The sequence below is a fragment of the Salmo salar genome, chromosome ssa26 (assembly GCF_905237065.1).
Source record: "Salmo salar chromosome ssa26, Ssal_v3.1, whole genome shotgun sequence".
In the NCBI taxonomy this organism is placed as follows: domain Eukaryota; kingdom Metazoa; phylum Chordata; class Actinopteri; order Salmoniformes; family Salmonidae; genus Salmo; species Salmo salar.
Genome location: NC_059467.1, coordinates 26,833,714 through 26,855,872, shown reverse-complemented (window position 1 = coordinate 26,855,872; position 22,159 = coordinate 26,833,714). Strand labels below are relative to the sequence as shown.

Below are 22,159 nucleotides of genomic sequence, written 5' to 3'. Positions count from 1 at the left end.
ACGTTCATTTTAAATAACTTACGTTCATTTTAACTCGGAGGTTGCTAGTTCCGACAATACGTGAACGCGTCATACTCGTTGAAGAAAGATGATACCCTAGTTTCCCACATGAGAAGTATCTCATTATCAACCTATAGTAAGCTCTACGTAAATAACTTACATTGATTTTTAAGTCGGAGGTCCCGAGTTTCCGACAAGAGATGAACGCTGCAAAAACCAAGGCCTAGATTTTATGTGAAATTATATTCACTTGGATACAGAGGAGCGCGATTCAACGCAGCTTTGCGTGCACTCCTATTTCAACAAAACGAGTTTTAGACAACAGACGGATTTCAAAGGATGGCACTTTGATCGCCGACAAAGACTCTAGACAAGTCTAGAGCAGTCAAGTGTGAAATACAATGGGATAATTTATGGCCACCATTATTTCGAGGATTGGGCATTCAGAGATGGCCGCTTTATACAAGAGGAGGATGAAAAAGAACTTAGAATAGGGCACGGTGCAGATTTGCGGAGTTACATTTATTTTACAAAGTCAGGCTTTTAAGGAATATTTCGTTAACCACTCTTTTCGTCCAGCCAGGAGAGAGACACATTTACTAGGCCTACTTAAAATACTTCAGGCTATCATTTTATGGTTATAAAATCAGTTATACAGCCTTATCTAATATTCTCAATTGCTTCTGTTTTCAGTATCTCTCTCTCTCTCTGTCTCTCTCTCTCTCTCTCCTCTCTCTCCCTCTCTCACTCTCTCTCTCTCTCTCTCTCTCTCTCTCCCTCTCTCTAAATTCAAGTAAAGGGCTTTATTGGCATAGGAAACATTTTTTCATTGCCAAACCAAGTGTAATAGATAATAAACAATCAGAACTCAATAGTAAGCGTTACACTCACAAAAGTAAAAAAAATCATAGAGACACTATCTCTCTCTCTCTCTCGCGCGCGCGCACACACACACACACACACACACACACACACACACACACACACTATTTTCTCTTTCCAAATCCACTTGTGAAGCCGACTGAAGGCTAGAATGAAAATGAGGCTGACACTTGGTCAAGACTTCAGAGCAAACGCGTCCTTTTAAGGACACCTCCAAAACTTGGATCATATCACCATGGGAGCTATTTGTATTGCAAGGGACTTTTGTTTGTTTTTGCTCTTGTTAAATACTCGCCAAATCGCCGCTCTTCTAGAGAATCCAGGTGCGTTGTATGAGTTTCAAAGGCTGTTTTTATGCACCTTTTATAAGAGTGTTTGCGCCCATGTTGTTGTTGTTTTCAAATGATGTATAGTTTCCAACTACTTGGAAGACTTTATTTTGTTTTACAGTACTATAGTTTGTTCACTCAGTTTTGGCTTCAATTGTAAAAATTGGGACTTGATGAATCTCTTTTGTCTGGTTGCTTTTTTAACGAAGTCCTACATTTGAACCTACCTACTAAGTTGTTTTCAGATAAAAATAATAACAAATGTACCAATGATAAGGAATGGGTTCATTTTAATTTCAATCGGATCAATGTTTTGTTAACTTTAGTACTCAGAACCTGGCGAATTAGACTTTTACCTATTTAACGGAAATTATTCAGTGTTGAATTGAATATTGAGGATTTAATAAGGAGCACATTAATCCCATAATCCTAATGTACATGACTAAAATACAGATTTTTGAGATTCATAACGAAATGTTGTTCTGGTAACATTTTATGCCATAATGTGGATTTCGAATCCAGATGCATGCGCAGAAGGAAGTGATGGATGTCACATTGATGCTATTTGTCAATATACCCAAGCCTCTTACAAGTGCACGTGTAAAGTAGGCTTTAAAGGCGACGGTAAACATTGTGAAGGTAATTATCTCCTCTGTAATTCCTTGTTCCTTTCATCACTCATGTTTGTATTGGGATCATATGAGACACATTTGAATTCTTTGGACCAAGAGTTCCATGGATTATCAAGACAAGTTTCAATGACATTGTGATTATATATCCTAAACCTTGGCATAATGCATGACTTTTTATTTAAATTGTTTGAAAGGACCCTTTTCCATTAAATGCTCAAATGGCAAACATTCTTCAATCTCGACTTGACTCCCTTTTAGACATTGATGAATGCGATATCGAGTACAATGGTGGCTGTGTACACGAATGTAACAACATACCAGGCAATTATCGTTGCACTTGCCATGATGGATTCAATTTAGCGCACGATGGACATAATTGTCTTGGTAAGATACATTTCAGACTACAAGGTAAACAACATTTGATGTATTGAATGTCTGACAATCATTTCGCAGACATAACTTTAGGCCTATACAGTGAATTAAGATGGCATTAAAAGTGTATGATTTTAATAGGGAATTCGTTTATATTCTGCTACCTGGCTGTCACACATTGAACAATGTGTGACAGCCAGGTAAATAGAGATTTGTTGTAATATTTCTTTATAGTTTTCATGAAGACTTAGCCTAGGAATTCATGAACATTCATCCAGTTATTTCATTGTTCTGAGAAGTCATGTCCTGGCTCTGCCTGCAGATGTGGACGAGTGTGTCTTCAACAATGGAGGGTGCCAGTATACATGTGTCAACACCATGGGGAGTTATGAGTGCTGCTGCAAAGATGGCTTCTTCCTCAGTGACAACCAGCACACATGTATCCACCGCTCTGTGGGTGAGTACCCCTGGAATACCTGCCCTGTGATGGCTTCCAACTCTCCTTCCCACCTTCAAATGTGTGTATGTTCAGTATGTGTCTCTCTGTGTCTGTCTGTGTGTGTGTGTGCGTGTGTGTGCATGCATGTCTGTTGTGTCTTAGTCCATGCATGTTTCTGTATGTTTGTGTCTCAGTCTATGTGTGTGTATGCGTCCTTGTGTGTGTGTGTGTGTGTGTGTGTGTGTGTGTGTGTGTGTGTGTGTGTGTGTGTGTGTGTGTGTGTGTGTGTGTGTGTGTGTGTGTGTGTGTGTGTGTGTGTGTGTGTGTGTGTGTGTGTGTGTGCATCCCTATGTGTGTGTGTATGTGTGTTTGTGTTAAGGTAGGCTACTAAGCCGTGTCAGGGGCACAGCAGAGAATTATTGAGCTAATTCTCGAATGTTCACATACGAGAGTGTGATTGACAGCACAATGATGGATGACAGCTGTTAAATCGGTCCCCTCTCTGTGGCATTATCAAGAGCAGTCGGGCTCCAAAGGACCCATGCTGTGGGAAAAGGATCCCTGTGTCCCAGAGAACAAAACAAGTTAATAACTGAAACACTTGGGCTTTTGTGGTCTGTTTCTTACATTAGAATAAAGCTCTCACAAGTATTGTTGTTTTATTCTCACTAAATTCAATGAAGAGATCCAAAGGCTTTTCACTTACATTGGGTTTGCTAATCCTACCAGCACATCCACTCAGCCGTTGCAGCATAAGTTTAAAGGAGCTACTCTCTACAGTGACCTGGGAGAAGGCCAATGATGGTATTAGGATAGAAGATAATAGTGTGAGTCTGACTCCCATACACACTGAGTGTACAAAACATTATGGATATCTGCTCTTTCCATGACATACCATGACATAGATTGACCAGGTGAATCCAGGTGAAAGCTATTATCCCTTATTGATGTCACTTGTTAAATCCACTTCAATCAGTGTAGATGAAGGGGAGGAGACAGGTTAAAGAAGGATTTTAAAGCCTTGAGACAATGTATACATGGATTGTATATGTGTGCCATTCAGAGGGTGAATGGGCAAGACAAGCTATTTAAACCAACTTGACACAACTGTGGGAAGCATTGGAGGCAACATGGGCCAGCATCGCTGTGGAACGCTTTCAAAACCATGTAGAGTCCATGCCCTGATTAATTGAATCTGTTGCAACTTAACATTAGGAAGGTGTCCTTAATGTTTTGAAAACTCAGTGTATAAAGTATATGAATATGTAGAATGACCAGGGTAAAATCTGATTAAATAAAGTACTTATCTGAGTGTCCACTCAAAGTGTAGGTTCTTAGCTTTGTTTCTGCTTGCCTTCAGGGAAAAGCTCTCTCTCTCTGCCTGTGGGCTTTACTCTTTGTCCTTTCCCAGCCACTTGCTTTTCTTTCCCCTCTCTTTTTGATATGGCTTGAAAAAGCTAGGCCAGCCCAGTCCATTTGGAGTTGCACATTTGATGGGTCCACTGCACTTGCATGTCAGCCCTCTCTAGGAAGTGTTATTGTTTGGCCATGCCCCAAAGGGTTGTGGCAGATTTCTAGTCAGGGGGCTTCAATAATCTATCTTCAGACATCATTGGTGTTGTGCAGTGTCAGTTGTTTTGCCTCCTCTGTATTTCATTACCATGTACTATATGTAGCAACATGTGAATACACTGTTGTTAGTAGTGTAATTACAGTGTTATTACACAGGTATAGGAGCAACCTAAAGTAAAGTGTTACCTCTCTTTCCCAGAGGGCCTTAGCTGTATGAATAAGGAGCATGGCTGTGCTCACATCTGCAAGGAGACACCCAAGGGAGGAGTGGCCTGCGAGTGCCGCCCAGGATTCGAGCTGGCCAAGAACCAAAGAGGCTGCATCTGTATGTGTGAATTTTTGTGATTGATCGTTTAGCCAGCTCAATCAAGAGTTTTGTTTAGATAACACATGAGTTGAACTTTGGAATTGACCCAAGTTTTGTGTCATTGGCCTAGTGACCTGTAACCATGGTAACGGGGGCTGCCAGCACACCTGTGAGGACATGGAGCAGGGGCCCATCTGCAGGTGTCATGTGAGGTACACCCTGCACTCTGACGGCAGGTCCTGTGTAGGTAAGAGCTGACCAACCACATCCAGGCCTACTTACATACCTGGTACTTACCTGTAAGCATCTCTACGTATAGCAAACCAGATTACCTAGTCAATAATGGTGAAATAGACTGGATCCTTCTAGATATTTCCATCTGTACACTTCTTCATTCTCCTCCTTTTTGTTACTCTCACCCACTGAACCTCACCCGTTTAAATGATCACATCTTGAGCCTGTGGATGAAATGGCAATCCTTTCGAGGAGCTTGCCTTCTCTCCTGATAGCGAGTGTGTATTTCTTCCATTTGCACATGGTGGATATGATAAGCATCAGCCGTCAGATAGGAAGGAGACGTACGGTAGGCCTGTGGGTAGTATCTGTTTCTCCCGCGGCGCTACTGTGTGTGTGGGGTCCAGGATTATCACTGAGTTGTCTCCAGCTCCATCTCACAGTTCCATCTCCTGCCTTATCTGCCACACGCATAGACAGCCAAACTGCATGTCTTAGGTGTAAACATGCTGCTGGTTACAGAGAGGAACACAGAAAAACATCCGGGGGAGGTAGACTACACTTACAGACCACCAAGGTGTCCACTGGGCAATTCAGCTACTGTGCATCAGCAGACAGAACAGAACAGGAGGCAACTTGGTGCAAACCATTTTCTTAAATGTTGACCTGTGTTTATTTTAGTTAGACTAAAATACCGTGTATGTATCTACGTGTATTCTGTTGGTTAGGTTACTGACTGTTACTCACGTCACCCACTGTCTGTATTACAGAGCGGGACGAGACAACTACTGAGAGCTCTGATCACAACGCCACGTCCTTCACTGAGGTGGACAAACGTGTCAAGCGCAGGCTGTTCATGGGTAATAATTGTATAATTGCACAAATTCCACTGTTATTACCCATTGTTACTTATACAGCACTAAAATAACAAAACCAAACAGACTCAGCTACTGACTGAGAGGATTCTGTCAGTTGGACTATTTGAATGACTTTAGTTACCATGGGTTATGCTGCCAGGAATCATCCATAGGTGTTTTTCAGAGGGGAGAAGAGCAAGGCCCAGTAAACCAAGACATTCCACAGGCTTTAGAGCAAACTGTGAAATGACTATGGACCCTGACTTTCTCACCGCCCGATTCCTCCCCTGAAAAATATGCTTTTGTGACAGTGTGGTACATTTCACGTTTTCCTTCCGTTTAGGATGGGGATGACGTTGGGTTTCCCAATGTATAGCACTGTCAGTCATGGTGTGCTGTGTCAATGTTCACACCTAGTAAACACTGTATGTATGTGACTGGGTTGCTAGCTCAGTGTCTAGGACTACTGCTGTTGTCTACTCAATGTCTGTTGGTAGGGTTAAAAACCAGACTTTGGCAATAGCACTATAACGACAGTACATGATGTATAGGCATTTTTATAACCCTTCATTCAGTATAGTACATAACAGCAGCATGTTGACATTGAATCTATTCACGCTGGCCTTTCAGAGAACTGTGCGGTAAATAACGGTGGGTGTGACTCCACGTGTAAGGACACATCCACGGGCGTACGCTGCAGCTGCCCTGTGGGCTTCACTCTGCAGCCTGACGGGAAGACGTGCACAGGTCAGACCAACCGTCCACCAAGAACCTCAACTCCATCTCTATGTCTGAGTTCCAAATGGCACTCTTTTCCCTATTTGGTGAACTACTTTTGACCTGGGCCCATAGGGCTCTGGTCAAAAGTAATGCATTTTATAGGGAATAGGTGCCATTTTGGAGGCAGGCCATCTTCATCTCCATCTCTTATTAATCAGGTCAATGTACTTTTATTTAACACGCTTCACATCTCCCTCCATAGGTATTTGGACAGTGAAGCTAACATTTTTCATTTGGCTCTATACTCCAGCATTTTAGATTTGAGATCAAATGTTTCATATGAGGCTACAGTGAATGGTAGCCTCCTGAATGGTTGAATGATGACTGGAGTAATTTTCTTTCTAAGTGAGTAGATAATATGTTTCTGAATACTAAATTAATCCTGATAATGTCAGGATTAAGAAAAATCATGAAAGAATTATGAATAATGATGAGTGAGATCGTTCTTTCTGCCTCTGTAACCTTCTCACTCATCATTATTCATGAATCATCCATAATCATGGTAGTATCCACATGAATGTAGAAGTGTTCAGAAATGTCTTCTATTCTTACTTACAATAAAAGTGACTCCAAAATGGCAGAAGACATTATTCACCATTCAGTTCCTATTGGGCAAAACATAACCCAAAACACAGCCAAAACAAACTGCAAAACTTGATGTAGTCATTGCGTGCAAGGAATATGGGATCAAATGCTAACCTTTTGACAACTTTAACACACTAAAAGTGATATACGTATGACTTCTTTAAATGGGGGGACTAGATACATAAAGTGCTTTCATTTCTAAATGGTTAAACAGATATGTATCGAAATACCCTCAAATAAAAGTCTAAGTATAGAGACACATTTAAAAAAAAAGCTTCTCTGTCCAAATATATATGGAGGGGAGTGTATGTCTGTCTGAATAATACCAGTTTTATAACTTGTCTCTCACAGACATTAATGAGTGTGAGCTGCACAACGGCGGTTGCGACCACTTCTGCAGGAACACCATCGGCAGCTTTGAGTGTAACTGCTGGAAGGGCTTCAAGCTGCTTACTGACGAGCGCTCCTGTCAGGGTAGGCCTCTTCTCTTCACTCTCCAGCCAGGGTAGACCTCTTCTTTTCACTCTCCTGTCTGGGTAGGCCTCTTCTCTTCACTCTCCGGCCAGGGTAGACCTCTTCTTTTCACTCTCTGGTCAGGGTAGGCCTCTTCTCTTCACTCTCCAGCCAGGGTAGACCTCTTCTTTTCACTCTCTTGTCAGGGTAGGCCTCTTCTCTTCACTCTCCAGCCAGGGTAGACCTCTTCTTTTCACTCTTTTGTCAGGGTAGGCCTCTTCTCTTCACTCTCCAGCCAGGGTAGACCTCTTCTTTTCACTCTCCGGTCAGGGTAGGCCTCTTCTCTTCACTCTCCATCCAGGGTAGACCTCTTCTTTTCACTCTCTTGTCTGGGTAGGCCTCTTCTCTTCACTCTCCAGCCAGGGTAGACCTCTTCTTTTCACTCTCTTGTCAGGGTAGGCCTCTTCTCTTCACTCTCCAGCCAGGGTAGACCTCTTCTTTTCACTCTCTTGTCTGGGTAGGCCTCTTCTCTTCACTCTCCAGCCAGGGTAGACCTCTTCTTTTCACTCTCCTGTCAGGGTAGGCCTCTTCTCTTCACTCTCCAGCCAGGGTAGACCTCTTCTTTTCACTCTCTGGTCAGGGTAGGCCTCTTCTCTTCACTCTCCAGCCAGGGTAGACCTCTTCTTTTCACTCTCTTCTCAGGGTAGGCCTCTTCTCTTCACTCTCCTGCCATGGTAGGCCTCTTCTCTTTACTCTCCTGCCTGTCAGCCCTACATCTGTGGAAGGGGCTGGGACTGCACAGTATACTGGGCTGTTGTTCTGTGTAGGTGCTGCTGGAAGATAGGACAAAGAGAGTGGGAGGCTGAACGGTTTGCCAGTATTGACTTGAAGGAGTCCTCTGAAGATCCTTAACATGTGCTAGTATAAATCTTAATGTTTAGTACAAACTGATTTCATCCTTCTGATACAACCCGTCATTAAGATGCTGCTGTCTTTAAAATGAACAATCAAAAGACAATGCCACAATTCATCACCTAGTGATACCATGCTGTACCATTTAAAACCCCAATTCTACTACCTTAAATTGAAAAAGAATATCCCTCTGCTTTTAATGACAGATATAGACGAGTGTTATTTCGAAAGGACATGTGGTCACACGTGTGTGAACTCCCCTGGTGGTTTTGAGTGTGTTTGCAACAAAGGGTACACCCTGTATGGACTGGCCCACTGTGGAGGTAAGACTATAAGATTAATGCTTATGGGGTATTATACTTATGGTATGGGGAAAGGGTTTTGACACCATTCTGAATAGTTAATGTTTGGATTTTCTATAAACTAATGTGTATAGGGTATTATGCTTATGGTGAAAGGGCTTTGATACCATCTACACCATTTCACACCATTCTGAATAGTTCATTGTGGTGTTTTTAGTCGTTTTTGCTGAAAAAATAATGGATGTTTTGTGAATGAAGTGAGGTGAGAATGCTGCGAATAACATATGGATGTTTTCTGCTTTCTTCTCAGACATAAATGAGTGCAGTGTGAACAACGGAGGTTGTGAGCAGGGTTGTGAGAACACCAGGGGTGGGTTTGAGTGCCACTGCCACCCTGGTTATAAGCTACACTGGAACAAAAAGGATTGTATTGGTAAGACAGTGCCCCTTCAGGCCTGGGGGGCTCTAGAAGGTTTGGGGTGTGTTGTGATAAACTGACGAGTTTTTGGTCAACTGTTTTTGACATAAAATCATATATGTGTACCACATGTATGTTTTGAAAGTTTTGGGGACTAAAAACAGGAGATACTTTGAGTTATTTTCTTCTCTTTCTCTTTACTGCTCTGTTTTTCTCTCTGGTCTTTGGTTTAAAACCTGGGACAAAAATAGAATAAAGGCAATTACTGCTGTTCCCATTTTCTTCTTCTCCTTGGATAGGTTTCACTCTGTTCCCACAACTTCTCACAACTTCTACCCTCCTCCGTCTGTCTGTCTTTCTACCACGGTCCAAGTCTGCACTTTACCTCTGAGTTTGTTATGGTTTCCATCTAGAGGCAGAGGGTTTCCCAGCAACAAGGCCCCCCTCGAAACCAACCTTAAACTGCAGCAGGCAGGAGGGAAGTGACCGCTGCTACCTGACCTGCCAGTCCCAGGTCCACATCACCAGTGGTGAGTTATCAGTTACTACTACTACTACTATTGGACTGCATCCCAAATGGCACACTATTCCCTTTATATTACACAACTTTTGTCCAGGGCCCACATGGCTCTGGTCAAGGGTAGTGCCCTATACAGGAAATAGGGTACCATTTGGGACACAAATTGAGTTACTACTACTATCAGTCTGCAGAGCAGCGCTGCCTCATGTTCCAGCACGCCGTCTGTTTGCTTTTGGTGACCAGGCCTTTTGTGGCTCTGCCTTTTGTCTTTGGTGGCCTGTCTCATGCCCCTGTGTGCGTTTACAGGGACGGAGGATTCTTATACAGTGACCTGTGGAATGCCTCTGCCCTGCTTGGCTGGAGCACAAAGGAATGGAAGTGGCTCGTATTGCTTGGGCAAGTACACACCATCACAGATCTGCATCAGCCTGTGTCACTCTAGCCTGACCTAAACAACCAGAAACACAACATTTAAAGGCAAAACAACTTCATACCAAATCAAGTTTTCAGTATTCGCATTTTGATTTATAGACATATGGAAGTCAAGGGATTTTTCCTTTTTATCAAAGGTTAACAATGTGCTATTATTTCCTTTGTACCGTAGGACCAGAAATGTCAAGTGTCCTGCGAATTAAGACCACAGCCACTTTTAAGTCTGGCACAGGAAAGTGCAACTTGAAACGTAGTCAAGAGAGACTGAAGGAGAGCCTGAACGCAGCTCACTCAGGTACAGAGGTTTCTAACACAAGTCCAACAGCACCTCATTCATTAAAACAATGCAGATTAACCTGGCACTGCCTACATTTCATGCAACAAACTTGATAACAGGAACCAGACCTTGAGGCTGCTGGATTGTAGTAAACTGAGAGTGAGCTAAATATGAAAGAAATACGTAGGGGGAAGTAGTGCTGTCTGAAATGTTTTGAATGTCTCAGCACTACACATTGGCTGGCAGTGACAGGGGAAAACGTAATTAGCCATAGCATGCCTTTCACTTGGCCCCTACCCAGCTATCAATCAAACGGACTTCTGATTGTTAAATCAAATATTTTCTACAATGGGTTCTGGCATGGTGTTCAAATAAAAAGGGAACTTTTCCCAGTCACCTCTCATTATCCCCCTGTCCAAAGGCAACACACCATCACAGATCTGCATCAGCCTGTGTCACTCTAGCCTGACCTAAACAACCAGAAACACAACATATAAAGGCAAAACAACTTCATACCAAATCAAGTCTTCAGTATTTGCATTTTGATTTATAGACATATGGAAGTCAAGGGATTTTTCCTTTTTATCAGGGGGAAAAGAGTGTATGTTTAACAGGATACACAGAGAAGTCACTGCTTTTTAAAGAATGATTAGAAACATCAGTACTTGAACAGTGCTAGAGGCATCACTACAGACCCTGGTTCGATCCCGGACTGTATCACAACCAGCCGTGATTGGGAGTCCAATAGGGCGTGCACAATTGGCCCAGCGTTGTCCGGGTTAGGGTTTGGCCGGTGTAGGCCGTCATTGTAAAATAATAATTTGTTCTTAACTAACTTGCCTAGTTAAATAAAGGTTAAATAAAAAATAAAAACACACAAAGGATATAATCTCCTTAGATTTAAGTGTTGTGACATTGCAATTAAGTTTTATCCTCACTCTACCTGCTATAGTTAACCAGTTATAGACCATATAGTTATTCAGTAACGTGTGTGTGTGTGTTTGTCTCCATGCATGCATGTGTGTGTGTGTTTATCTCCGTGCATGCATGTGGTTGTGTGTGTCCATGTCCTGTGTGGCTGGTCGTGTCCACAGACAGCAGGCCCCCCTTCACGGAGAACGTCCAGTTCAGCTATGTGCGCTTGCGCTGCAGCTCGTCTGGCCACCCGATGCGGAGCCGCCACGGCAGGAAGGCGGGTTATGAGGAGGAGGGCTCCACCATCACGGCTGAGTTTGAGTTGGATGTGAACCTAGAGGAGGTAACAGGTTGGTCTCTCTGCTCTGCCCTGCTGTGACCCCAGTCCTCTGGCTGACACTCTGCTTCCTGTTTCTCTCTCTGCTCTTGCTTTTCGTCACTTAACAAGCCAAACATGTTAAAGTATCTCCTGTTTTGACGTGGTGTTTTGAGGTGGTGGGATCTTTGGGGAAAGTGTAGGTTTGGAGGTTTCCCTTGTATACTGAGGGAGCAAGTGGTTGATCAAATGTTCTGGTGTCTGTGTGTTGGAATGGATATGTACACAAGTGTGTGTGTCTATCTATTTTAGTACCGGTATGTGTGTGTGGTTTTGTTTGCGTGTGTTTTGTGGTCTCATTGGGTTGCGAGGACAGTTTTGGTATCTGGTGTTTCTCTCAGCAGAGAGCTGTGACCTGGGCTGTGTGCGCCGGCGCTCAGAGAAGAGGCTGAGGAAGACTATCCGTACCCTGAGGAAGTCCATCCACCGAGATCAGTTCCACCTCCACTTCGCTGGCTCTAACTACGAGCTGGCCAAGAGGCTGGCCCGGCCGGTGGACCTGCCGGAACACTGTGGGAAAGGGCAGGTACTGGTGGACAGGAAGTGTGGTGAGTGAGCATCTTGAGTGTTCTGAGTATCATAAGATATAGGTATAAATGTATGTATAAAATGAGTAGCATCTTGAGCATCTACCTGTATCTGTTTCTGCCTGTATCTGAGCCACCCCTGGAGCCAAGCCCTGGCTCCCACACAGAGCAGCTCATAGTCATAGCCATGCCAGCAAGATATATTTAGACAGGTTTGTTTATTGATTGGATTTGGAGCAGGTGTTGGCCAGATGACTGCCATATTTGGGTGCCGACATGCTGTAATGAGCTGGTATGGAGAGTGCTTGCTCGGCTCGCACAGAGAAAAGAGAGCCTGTTGTTGGCTGGCTCGCAAAGCGAAGAGATCTTATAGCATCTCCGTGGGATAAAGTGCAACAGAAGGTGTGATGGCAGCCGCTAGCTTTTGCTGTTGTTGCCGCTGGTCATATTTCGTTTTACAGCCATAATGGGGGAAAAGTCCATTAGCTTTAATGAAACCCTGTCCAAATCAGCAGTAGAAAGGAGGCTGGCATGTGTTTTCTCTGGCGGAGGGGAGGGGAGCAGAGAGCTGCGTGCCCCCAGTTCAGGGCCTCACAGTAAGCATAGTAAGCCCACTGCCTGCTGCTGCATTCTGCCTGTCTGTCTCAGTGTGGTCAGTAGAGAGTCAGTTTTCTGTCCACCGTTAACTCTGTAATGATTGGTCGTCTACCTCTAGAGCCCCTGTCTGAATCTGATCCAAGCTACCATATTTAAGATTATTATAGACCGACCTCTCAAAGCTGTTCTAGCCTGCCTCTGTCTTGATCCAGAGTTCTCCTCTCTTACCCCCCATCCTTATTGAGGTTGAGTGGGTGAGGATGGAGGGAGTTGAGTGGGTGAGGATGGAGGGGGTTGAGTGGGTGAGGATGGAGGGGGTTGAGTGGGGGAAGGATGGTGTTTGATCCATTCTGGTTCATAGACTGCCCATAGCTGGTTAAATGTAATGATTTTCACACAACAGGGAAATAATCTAACAGTTTTACAAACCAAGCATCCCTTAATCCAAGGTATCCCCAGCGAAGCGAACTCTCGCTGGTGTCTGTTTCTTTCTGCCTCCAAATTACAGGAGACTAACATTTTGTGCTGGATTCAAATTACCCTTAGCTGTTGATTTTGCTTTGTAGCTTTGTTGCTTGTTGTTTTTGTGTTTCATATGAGTTACTTACCTCATAAGTAAATCTTAAGTCTTAAAACAAAACAAAACAAAACTCAGGAGAGTAAAGTTGCCAGTGTGTAGGATTCCCACACTGCAGTTAGTTTCAGATGATCATTAAGCAGACCAGTGGACAGGCAGGGGTGTAGACATGTAATTTCGAAGGGGGGCTGAAAGGGAGCCGTAACCCCCAGCTCTATAAAGGAGCTATATTTTTCCCTCCACCCCTGGCTAAGCTCAATTAGTGCAGTTTAACCCTTTCAGTTTGCCCACTCCATTGTAAATCCCATTGGGGCTTGTTCTCACTGCTTCAGTTGGGAGAGAAATCCTCCAAACAACATGGCCTCAGCCTCACTAGTGCTGAGAGAAAAGCAATGCCTTCTTATTCCTCACTCATAAAATATCTAGCACTCTTTCTCTCAAACCAAATTGTGAACGTTATGAATCTCATGATATAGTACCCGGCAGTATTCCAATAAACCAACTGGTGAAATATCTCATATGTTTAATCAGAGTTTTTTTTCATTCTAAACTCAGCAAAAAAAGAAACGTCACTCACTCACTGTCAACTGCGTTTATTTTCAGCAAACTTAACATGTGTAAATATTTGTATGAACGTAACAAGATTAAACAACTGAGACAAACTGAACAAGTTCCACAGACATGTGACTAACAGAAATTGAATAATGTGTCCCTGAACAAAGGGGGGGGGAGTAACAGAAGTAACTGAAAAGTAACAGTCAGTATCTGGTGTGACCACCAGCTGCATCTCCTCCTCATGGACTGCACCAGATTTGCCAGTTCTTGCTGTGAGATGTTACCCCACTCTTCTACCAAGACACCTGCAAGTTCCCGGACATGTCTGGGGGGAATGGCCCTAGCTCTCACCATCCCAACCAACAGGTCGCAGACGTGCTCAATGGGAATGAGATCCGGGCTCTTTGCTGGCCATGGCAGAACACTGACATTCCTGTCTTGCAGGAAATCACGCACAGAACGAGCAGTATGGCTGGTGGCATTGTGATGCTAGAGGGTCATGTTAGGATGAGCCTGCAGGAAGGGTACCACATGAGGGAGGAGGTTGTCTTCCCTGTTAGGCACAGCATTGAGATTGCCTGCAATGACAATAAGCTCAGTCCGATGATGCTGTGACACACCACCCCAGACCATGATGGATCCTCCACCTCCAAATCGATCCTAGGCGACGTTGTTGCCAGTGATGTCTGCTGAGGACCTGCCTTACAACAGGCCTACAAGCCCTCAGTCCAGCCTCTCTCAGCCTATTGCAGACAGTCTGAGCACTGATGGCGGGATTGTGCGTTCTTGATGTAACTCAGGCAGTTGTTGTTGCCACCCTGTACCTGTCCCGCAGGTGTGATGTTCGGATGTACCGATCCTGTGCAGGTGTTGTTACACGTGGTCTGCCATTGCGAGGACGATCAGCTTTCCGTCCTGTCTCCCTTTAGCGCTGTCTTAGGCGTCTCACAGTACGGACATTGCAATTAATTGCCCTGGCCACATCTGCAGTCCTCATGCCTCCTTGCAGCATGCCTAAGGCATGTTCACGCAGATGAGCAGGAACCCTGTGAATCTTTCTTTTGGTGTTTTTCAGAGTCAGTAGAAAGGCCTCTTTAGTGTCCTAAGTTTTCATAACTGTGACATTAATTGCCTATCGTATGTAAGCTGTTAGTGTCTTAATGACCGTTCCACAGGTGCATGTTCATTAATTGATTATTGTTCATTGAACAAGCATGGGAAACCGTGTTTAAACCCTTTACAATGAAGATCTGTGAAGTTATTTGGATTGTTACGAATTATCTTTGAAAGATAGGGTCCTGAAAAGGGACGTTTCTTTTTTTGCTGAGTTTAAATCATTCATGGTTGATCAACAACAACATTTGCATTTCCGTATGCCTCAACCCAGTATAAGTATGTTGGACTTTAGTTTCAGACCACTTAATGGGGCAGAATGACTGTATTACTATGAAAAACAACAATAGCCAACAGCAAAACTTGCCAGTGTGTAGTGTCTGAAACCCTGTGTACGAGTATTCTCCTGATCTCTTTTACATAAAATAGTGCATGTTCGTTTTAACATTGGAGATGATTAGGAAGTGCTGTTGATTTAAGCTGGGAGTTTGAGTGCTATATCCCCCCTCAGTCAGGGCCACTCTGCATGACCCCAGCCACTAAACTGCTGCGGAGAATTGACTTCAGCAACACCATGGGAATTAATTAGCATCAGCTGTTTGGGCCTCTGCTTGATAGGCGCAAGAAGTGATTGGGGCAGGCAGAATGGGTGGATTCAGAACTCTGACCCCTTTTATTGGGTTCAGCTCCTTACCATTGTGATACCATAGTGTTTGCCTATGTCATCAAATACTTGAATAGAGGTGAAAGGTCTTTTAAACCTCTTTGGGGCCATCAATTCGAGGACTCTATAGAATTGCCTCTGCATTTGAAAGGCTTCAAGTTTTTTTTCTCTCTCTCACTATTCTCTTCTCTCGCTCTCTGCATCAAATAAAAGCTGGTGGAGACAATGCGACGGTGGCTCCTCATGGTCATTCAGGATAAACAAAAGGCAGAAAAAATGAACTGCTCTTGAGAGAATGACATTTTTTTTCTCTTAAGGAAAATCAAGTTGCTGAGGCACACATAATGGATGTGCGTTAAAGGCTTTGTGTGTTCCTCATTAACTCATTATGGCTGGTTCTCTCCTGAAAAGCTCTTCTTACTTAGATTTTCCTGAGGGATATTTTTTTTATGAAAACGCAAAATTATTTCACTTCACTCCTCTCTGTTTGGAGAGATGATTAGATGTAATTTCCCCCTTTAAGAAGTTCACCAGACACACACAATAATTCAAACATAAATTAGAGACGTTGTTCTACAAAGTAAAACATGAAAAAGGGGGAAATGAAAGCTGATGGTGTGCATCCCTGTAATCAGGCTTTGCACGCTCTTGTGAGATAACAGACAAACACTCATTTTGACTGGCTCTGTATGTGCTTTGGTAGAGGTGAGGGTGCTTAGGATGGTATGTAGAGTTCTTTCCCCAATGCACACCGGTGTTATGTGAAGTGTAAGAACTTGTTTGATGTGGGACACAAAGGCATCTGGAGAGCAGCTCAGTGCTCTTATGTCTTTATTTGTGCATAGCTGCAGCAGGTCGATTTGCAATGCCTTTTTAACAGCTTAACACTGGACCTCTTGTGGGCTTGAATGCCAGTGTGTGTGTGTGTGTGTGTGTGTGTGTGTGTGTGTGTGTGTGTGTGTGTGTAGCGTCCCTATTATCTAGCCAATCTGCCTCATTCTTCTACCTTTTGCTAGTGAGCTGCACTATTGGAACGTACTATGACAGGGATCAGGGAAGGTGTGTTCTGTGTCCAGCTGGAATGTACCAAGATGAAGAGGGGAAGATTTCTTGCGAGGTCTGTCCAGGGCCAGAGGTGAGAGGAAGCCCCAGGTCGGTTGGGGCGCGGAATATCTCTGAGTGTGGAGGTAAGGCTCAAGAGTTGAGGATATGAGTAATCATGTATCTCCTAACGGTGTACAAGACATGAGACATGAGTCACCTTGGATACTTACTTACTCAACCATCATAATCATAAAGATAACTGCACCAAAATACACTGAGCTCCTTCAAAGACCTTGGCATAGTTTTCCATCATGGTTTGATCTTTTTTTAAAAGTGATCTTAAAACTAGTCTCCCAGTCAGAATCACATCCTGTTATGAGTATATATGAAATACACAGGAAGGAGTGATACCCTGATCAAAATCTCCCCACAGGCAGATGTTCTGCTTTGTATAAAGTCGTGTAAGCCTCGGAACATTCAAGCCCTGTTTGAATTAAACAGCCACACCCGGGCCCTGCCCACTCCTGAATAAAGAGAAGAAGGGGCCACCATGTTTTCACCCCCCCAAACACTGTTATCACAACCAATGTGTGGCTAAGCCACAGATCCCATCTCCTGCTTTCCCCACCAATAGACTAAACAAAAAAGAGCTATGGGAGAGACAGTTTGTTAAAGTCAGTCAGGAGATATGAGAGAGGTTGTTCCATGGTAGATAATGTCCTTGCATTACATCACTCCACTGACATCTGCTCTCCTGGCCTTAGACTTATTGTGGTAGAGTGCTCGTCTTTAAGTCGCTCTGGATAAGAGTGTCTGTCTGCTAAATGACCACATGTACGATGGGACTGTTCTGCCTGTGGCTATGGAACCCTGACCTGTTCACCGGACGTGCTACCTGTCCCAGACCTGCTGTCCCAGACCTGCTGGAACCCTGACCTGTTCACCGGACGTGCTACCTGTCCCAGACCTGCTGTTTTCAACTCTCTAGAGACAGCAGGAGTGGTAGAGATACTCTCAAAGATCGGCTATGAAAAAGCCAACTGACACTTACTCTTGTGTTACTGACTTGTTGCACCCTCGACAACTACTATGATTATTATTATTTGACCATGCTGGTCATTTATGAACATTTGAACATCTTGGCCATGTGCTGTTATAATCTCCACCCGGCACAGCCAGAAGAGGACTGGCCACCCCTCATAGCCTGGTTCCTCTCTAGGTTTCTTCCTAGGTTTTGGCCTTTCTAGGGAGTTTTTCCTAGCCACCGTGCTTCTACACCTGCATTGCTTGCTGTTTGGGGTTTTAGGCTGGGTTTCTGTACAGCACTTTGAGATATCAGCTGATGTAAGAAGGGCTATATAAATACATTTGATTTGATTTGCGCAGGCTGAGTGAAACAAGTGTCCCTCTGACCAGTCCTCTGTTGTTGTTTTCCCAGGTCAATGTCCCCCTGGTCAGTTCTCCCATGATGGATTCATCCCTTGCCTGCCCTGTCCCCTGGGTACCTACCAGCCAGAGGTGGGGCGCACTTCCTGTTTCCACTGTGGAGGAAACCTGGTCACAAAACACAATGGTGCCGTGTCCTTCCAGGAGTGTGAGACCAAAGGTGAGGGGTCAGCTTATCCATCCCATGTAGTTATGCCTATAAAGTCTGGGTGTGAGTCCCAAATGACACCCTATTCCCAATATAATGTATAACTTTGACCAGAGCCCTATGGACCCTGGTCAAAAGTAGTGCACTATATACGGAATAGGGTGCCATTTGGAAGACACTCTGGATCTTTAAGGGAACTCCCCTGCAGTTTCTGTTTTATGGAAATATACAACATTGGTTTATGTTGGTGTATGAGAGGTGCTAAACCGTGGTACACCCCATTCTGCTCCTGTAGTCCAGTGTTCACCGGGACATCACTACAACACCAGCACACACCGCTGTATCCGTTGTCCCATGGGGACGTATCAGATGGAGTTTGGTCAGAATTACTGCATCTCCTGCCCAGGAAATACCACCACCGACTTTGACGGCTCCACCAACATCATGCAGTGCAAAAGTATGTATGTTCACACAAGAGTTGTCTGTGTGTGCGTACGTTTGTGCGTGCATGTGTATGTATTTGTGTGTTAATGGCTTCACACTTTAGATGTACTTAATGGCTACACGTAGAGTAAACTAAAACTAGATGCAGGTTTCTCTACTGTGCTCAAATAAATATTGTTCCTGTCCTGCTTTGGGATGCTACTGTAGATAATTAGCGTCGCAGCACCAAGGCAGCGTAAACTATTTGACACTATCCTGTCACCTCACAGACAGACACTGTGGGGGAGAGATGGGAGATTTCACTGGCTACATCGAGTCTCCCAACTACCCAGGGAACTACCCAGCCAACATCGAGTGCACCTGGACCATCAACCCACCGCCTAAGCGCAGAATCCTCATCGTGGTCCCAGAGATCTTCCTCCCCATTGAGGATGAGTGTGGAGACTACCTGGTCATGAGAAAGAGCTGTGAGTGTTTTTTTTGTGTGTGTGCGTGCATGCATGCGTCTGTCTGTGTGTGTGTGTCGTGTTGGAGGTTAGGGCTTGTTAGGTGACTGGGTGTTATCAGGGTGCTACAGTATTAATGTGATTTCACTGCAGGTGACCAGATGTTGGTGATGAATGTCTTTAGAATTACAAGATGGTGGCAGTGTTGGTAGGAGGTTCTGCATAATAGGATAGCGCCTCTCAGAAATCATAGGGGTTACTATGGGCTTCTAATAGACCATTAGATCTTGCCACTTTCAGAGTAATGAATGGCACTAGTGTTTGATTTGTCATAATGTGACCATTTCCTCAATTCACAGCTCTCTCCAACTCTGTGACGACCTATGAGACCTGCCAGACCTATGAACGGCCTATTGCCTTCACCTCCCGCTCCAAGAGGCTGTGGATACAGTTTAAATCGAATGAAGGGAACAGTGGGAAGGGCTTCCAAGTCCCTTATGTGACCTATGATGGTAAGAGACATCCTTACTGGTTGAAATATTGACATTTAAATTACACATGCTTAAAAACAATGGATCAAGTGTCTGTGAAATGTAATTTAATTTGGAATTTTAAGTCTGGATAGGTCTACATAATACCACAAATGTATCACCTACTTCCAATTGCACAAATAAAATAGAAATATACTCTTGGGTATGTTTATATATGATATATGTTTCAGAGGACTACCAGGAACTCATCGAAGATATAGTCAGAGACGGAAGATTATATGCCTCTGAAAATCACCAAGAAATTCTCAAGGTAAAGATTTCATGTATTTCCTGTGGAAAAAGCTTTTGTCTGCCATATACTCCCCTCTTGTGGACACAATAAGAAATTCAGGATGCAAACTTCACTTGAGCACCAACGTAAAAATGTCAGATGATTGTTGGCTCTGTCTCAGATTGAACTCTAACCTGTACTATATTTTGGTTTACATTCTCTTCTCAGGACAAGAAGCTTATGAAGGCACTGTTTGATGTATTGGCCCACCCACAGAACTTCTTCAACTACACAGCACAGGAGTCAAGAGAAATGTTCCCCAAATCCTTCATCCGATTTCTACGTTCTAAAGTCTTGAGATTCCTTCGCCCTTAAGAAGGCACAATCATCAAGTTGCTTTGTGGATATCTCAGAAAACCAGTTACTCCCTAGAAAAGAGTCCTTTACTTCTCCTGCCTGTACAGAGACTGACTGAGTCTAGAGTTGACTAAGAGAGTTGAACTTGGACACTTTCCTCAAATGGACTTCAATTGGACCTTCTGGGAATAGGTGGGTAGTGGACTGTCATGCTGCAGACAAGTGGCAGCTCCCGCTATCACATCTGGTCTACATTCTAGAGCTAAGTTTTTTGTACTTCGATACCACATCCATCTCTGATACTTCCATACACTCCTGTGTGTGAGCATTGCAACATTTGTCTTTTCCTTTTGATTTTAAACTTTCAGTCTCAGGAATAAAGCTTGAAATGGTAAGCTGATTTGATTGTTAGCATTTAAATTCATGAAAGCTTCGATTTGTATACTGGTGTAACAACAACATCTTGAAAATAATTATGGTAAATGGAACTTTCACCAATAGCATAGAAGGCGGATGAGAAAAGACTCTTGATTATGTATAGAAAGTTAACTGAGGTTTATGTTAAATGTCAACCACATAGATAGTGTATACTTATAACATACATTATTAAAGTCATGTTTCACATTTAGATCAGAATTGTTGACAGAAATATGCCTGAATATGAGAAAATAATATAGCACAAATGTGACCTTATGGTGGGAACTTTAAAGCACTACAAAGAATGTAGTGATACCACAAAATAATTATCCTTATGAATGTATTGTATAAAAAGTATTAGATGAAAATGTTAACGTATTGTAGTTAACTGCATTCCTGACACGTGTGCAGTATCGACACATCCCTTCACAACCTGTATTTTTGCTGTCCTGAAAACATGGTTGTACTTTAAAAATGACTGGACAGTGAATACTCCATGCCACTGGGCTTTGAGCGAACAACAAATGCCCATGGATCAAGACTAGCTCTTCACGATGATCATTCAAACAGATACCAAAGACTACTTTTCACTACTCATAGAAGTGAGATTATTGAGCGGTGTGACTAGAAATGTAGAGCAATATGAGGGGGAGCAAGTGAGATTATACATTCCAAATATGGAATGAGAGGTTTGTAAAATAGAATCGCTCTATTCACTTATGACTTAGCAAATAAATGTATGTCTATATTTTTATGTTTGTACATATAATATGTTGTAAATAAAGCGAATAAACATAATATTGTGCTTTTGCTTTACTTCTTTTACTTTCTGATATGCTATTTTCAATATAAGCAACAACAATGTCCATATCAAAATAATACATTAATTATGTTTTTTTTTTTATATAGGCTCTATAACATGAGTTATTGCATTATATTAGTTATAATTGTTTTTGCTCTTGAATTAATCAAAAAATTGCCTGCCACACTATCACCTATTGTAATTACTTAAAATTCACATTGATTATATTTTCAGCACTGTATCAGAGACATTGGGAAATCAGAGACACTGTAAGAAAACAGTAGGGTTAATGCTATCAGGCGTCCTTGGGATGTCCCTACCCTAAACTTACCCTAGTCTCGCGTTGCCATACCTCCGAAATCACGTCGTTGTCACGGAAAGCCTGGTTCGCGACGAGGCGACCCTAACCAAAGATTTGCATAAACCAATACCACAGCCTGTCGTTTCCAATCGGAACAAATAAGTAACAGTGGGGAGAACAAGCAAGGACTTGGGCATAGCCAAGCACGAGTTAGGGAGATCCTATGGGCCTCTGCATATTTCCGTTAGGGAACGTGCGTGTGCAATAACTCAATTCGCCTTTGCACTCCTAAACGCGGTTTCTTACAACTTTGGCAATGGGTAAAGACTGCATAAAATATTTTTAGTTTGGGAACACAAAACTGT

The 22,159-nt window shown here is 43.3% G+C and overlaps 1 protein-coding gene across 6 annotated transcripts; it reads left to right on the top strand.

The window, feature by feature from the left end:
- The first annotated feature begins 1,009 nt into the window (after positions 1-1,009).
- scube2 (signal peptide, CUB domain, EGF-like 2) lies at positions 1,010-21,494 on the top strand. Of its 6 annotated transcripts, none has more exons than XM_014176034.2 (23): positions 1,010-1,205; positions 1,734-1,850; positions 2,102-2,227; positions 2,538-2,672; positions 4,426-4,551; positions 4,664-4,780; positions 5,538-5,627; positions 6,255-6,371; positions 7,341-7,463; positions 8,561-8,677; positions 8,967-9,089; positions 9,488-9,604; positions 9,901-9,990; positions 10,199-10,321; positions 11,398-11,568; positions 11,939-12,142; positions 16,644-16,814; positions 18,110-18,277; positions 18,561-18,722; positions 18,979-19,176; positions 19,515-19,667; positions 19,877-19,956; positions 20,146-21,494. In XM_014176034.2, exons 1-23 carry the CDS (start codon positions 1,118-1,120, stop codon positions 20,290-20,292), a joined length of 3,063 nt encoding a protein of 1,020 aa, XP_014031509.1. In that variant the 5' UTR covers positions 1,010-1,117; the 3' UTR covers positions 20,293-21,494. The 6 variants fall into 6 exon arrangements, with proteins under 6 accessions (XP_014031509.1, XP_014031502.1, XP_014031508.1 ...); XM_014176027.2 differs by having other exon boundaries at positions 11,936-12,142; XM_045708659.1 differs by lacking the exon at positions 1,734-1,850 and having other exon boundaries at positions 1,016-1,205; positions 11,936-12,142.
- The last annotated feature ends 665 nt before the right edge of the window (positions 21,495-22,159 follow it).

What these genes read in the sequence shown, in the direction of transcription:
- scube2 (XM_014176027.2), top strand. Translation starts at nt 1,118, where the DNA reads ATGGGAGCTATTTGTATTGCAAGGGACTTTTGTTTGTTTTTGCTCTTG. An exon ending in TGGACTGGCCCACTGTGGAG is followed by an intron (nt 8,678 to 8,966) that starts GTAAGACTATAA and finishes CTTTCTTCTCAG; the next exon opens with ACATAAATGAGTGCAGTGTG. An exon ending in CAACATCATGCAGTGCAAAA is followed by an intron (nt 18,723 to 18,978) that starts GTATGTATGTTC and finishes GTCACCTCACAG; the next exon opens with ACAGACACTGTGGGGGAGAG.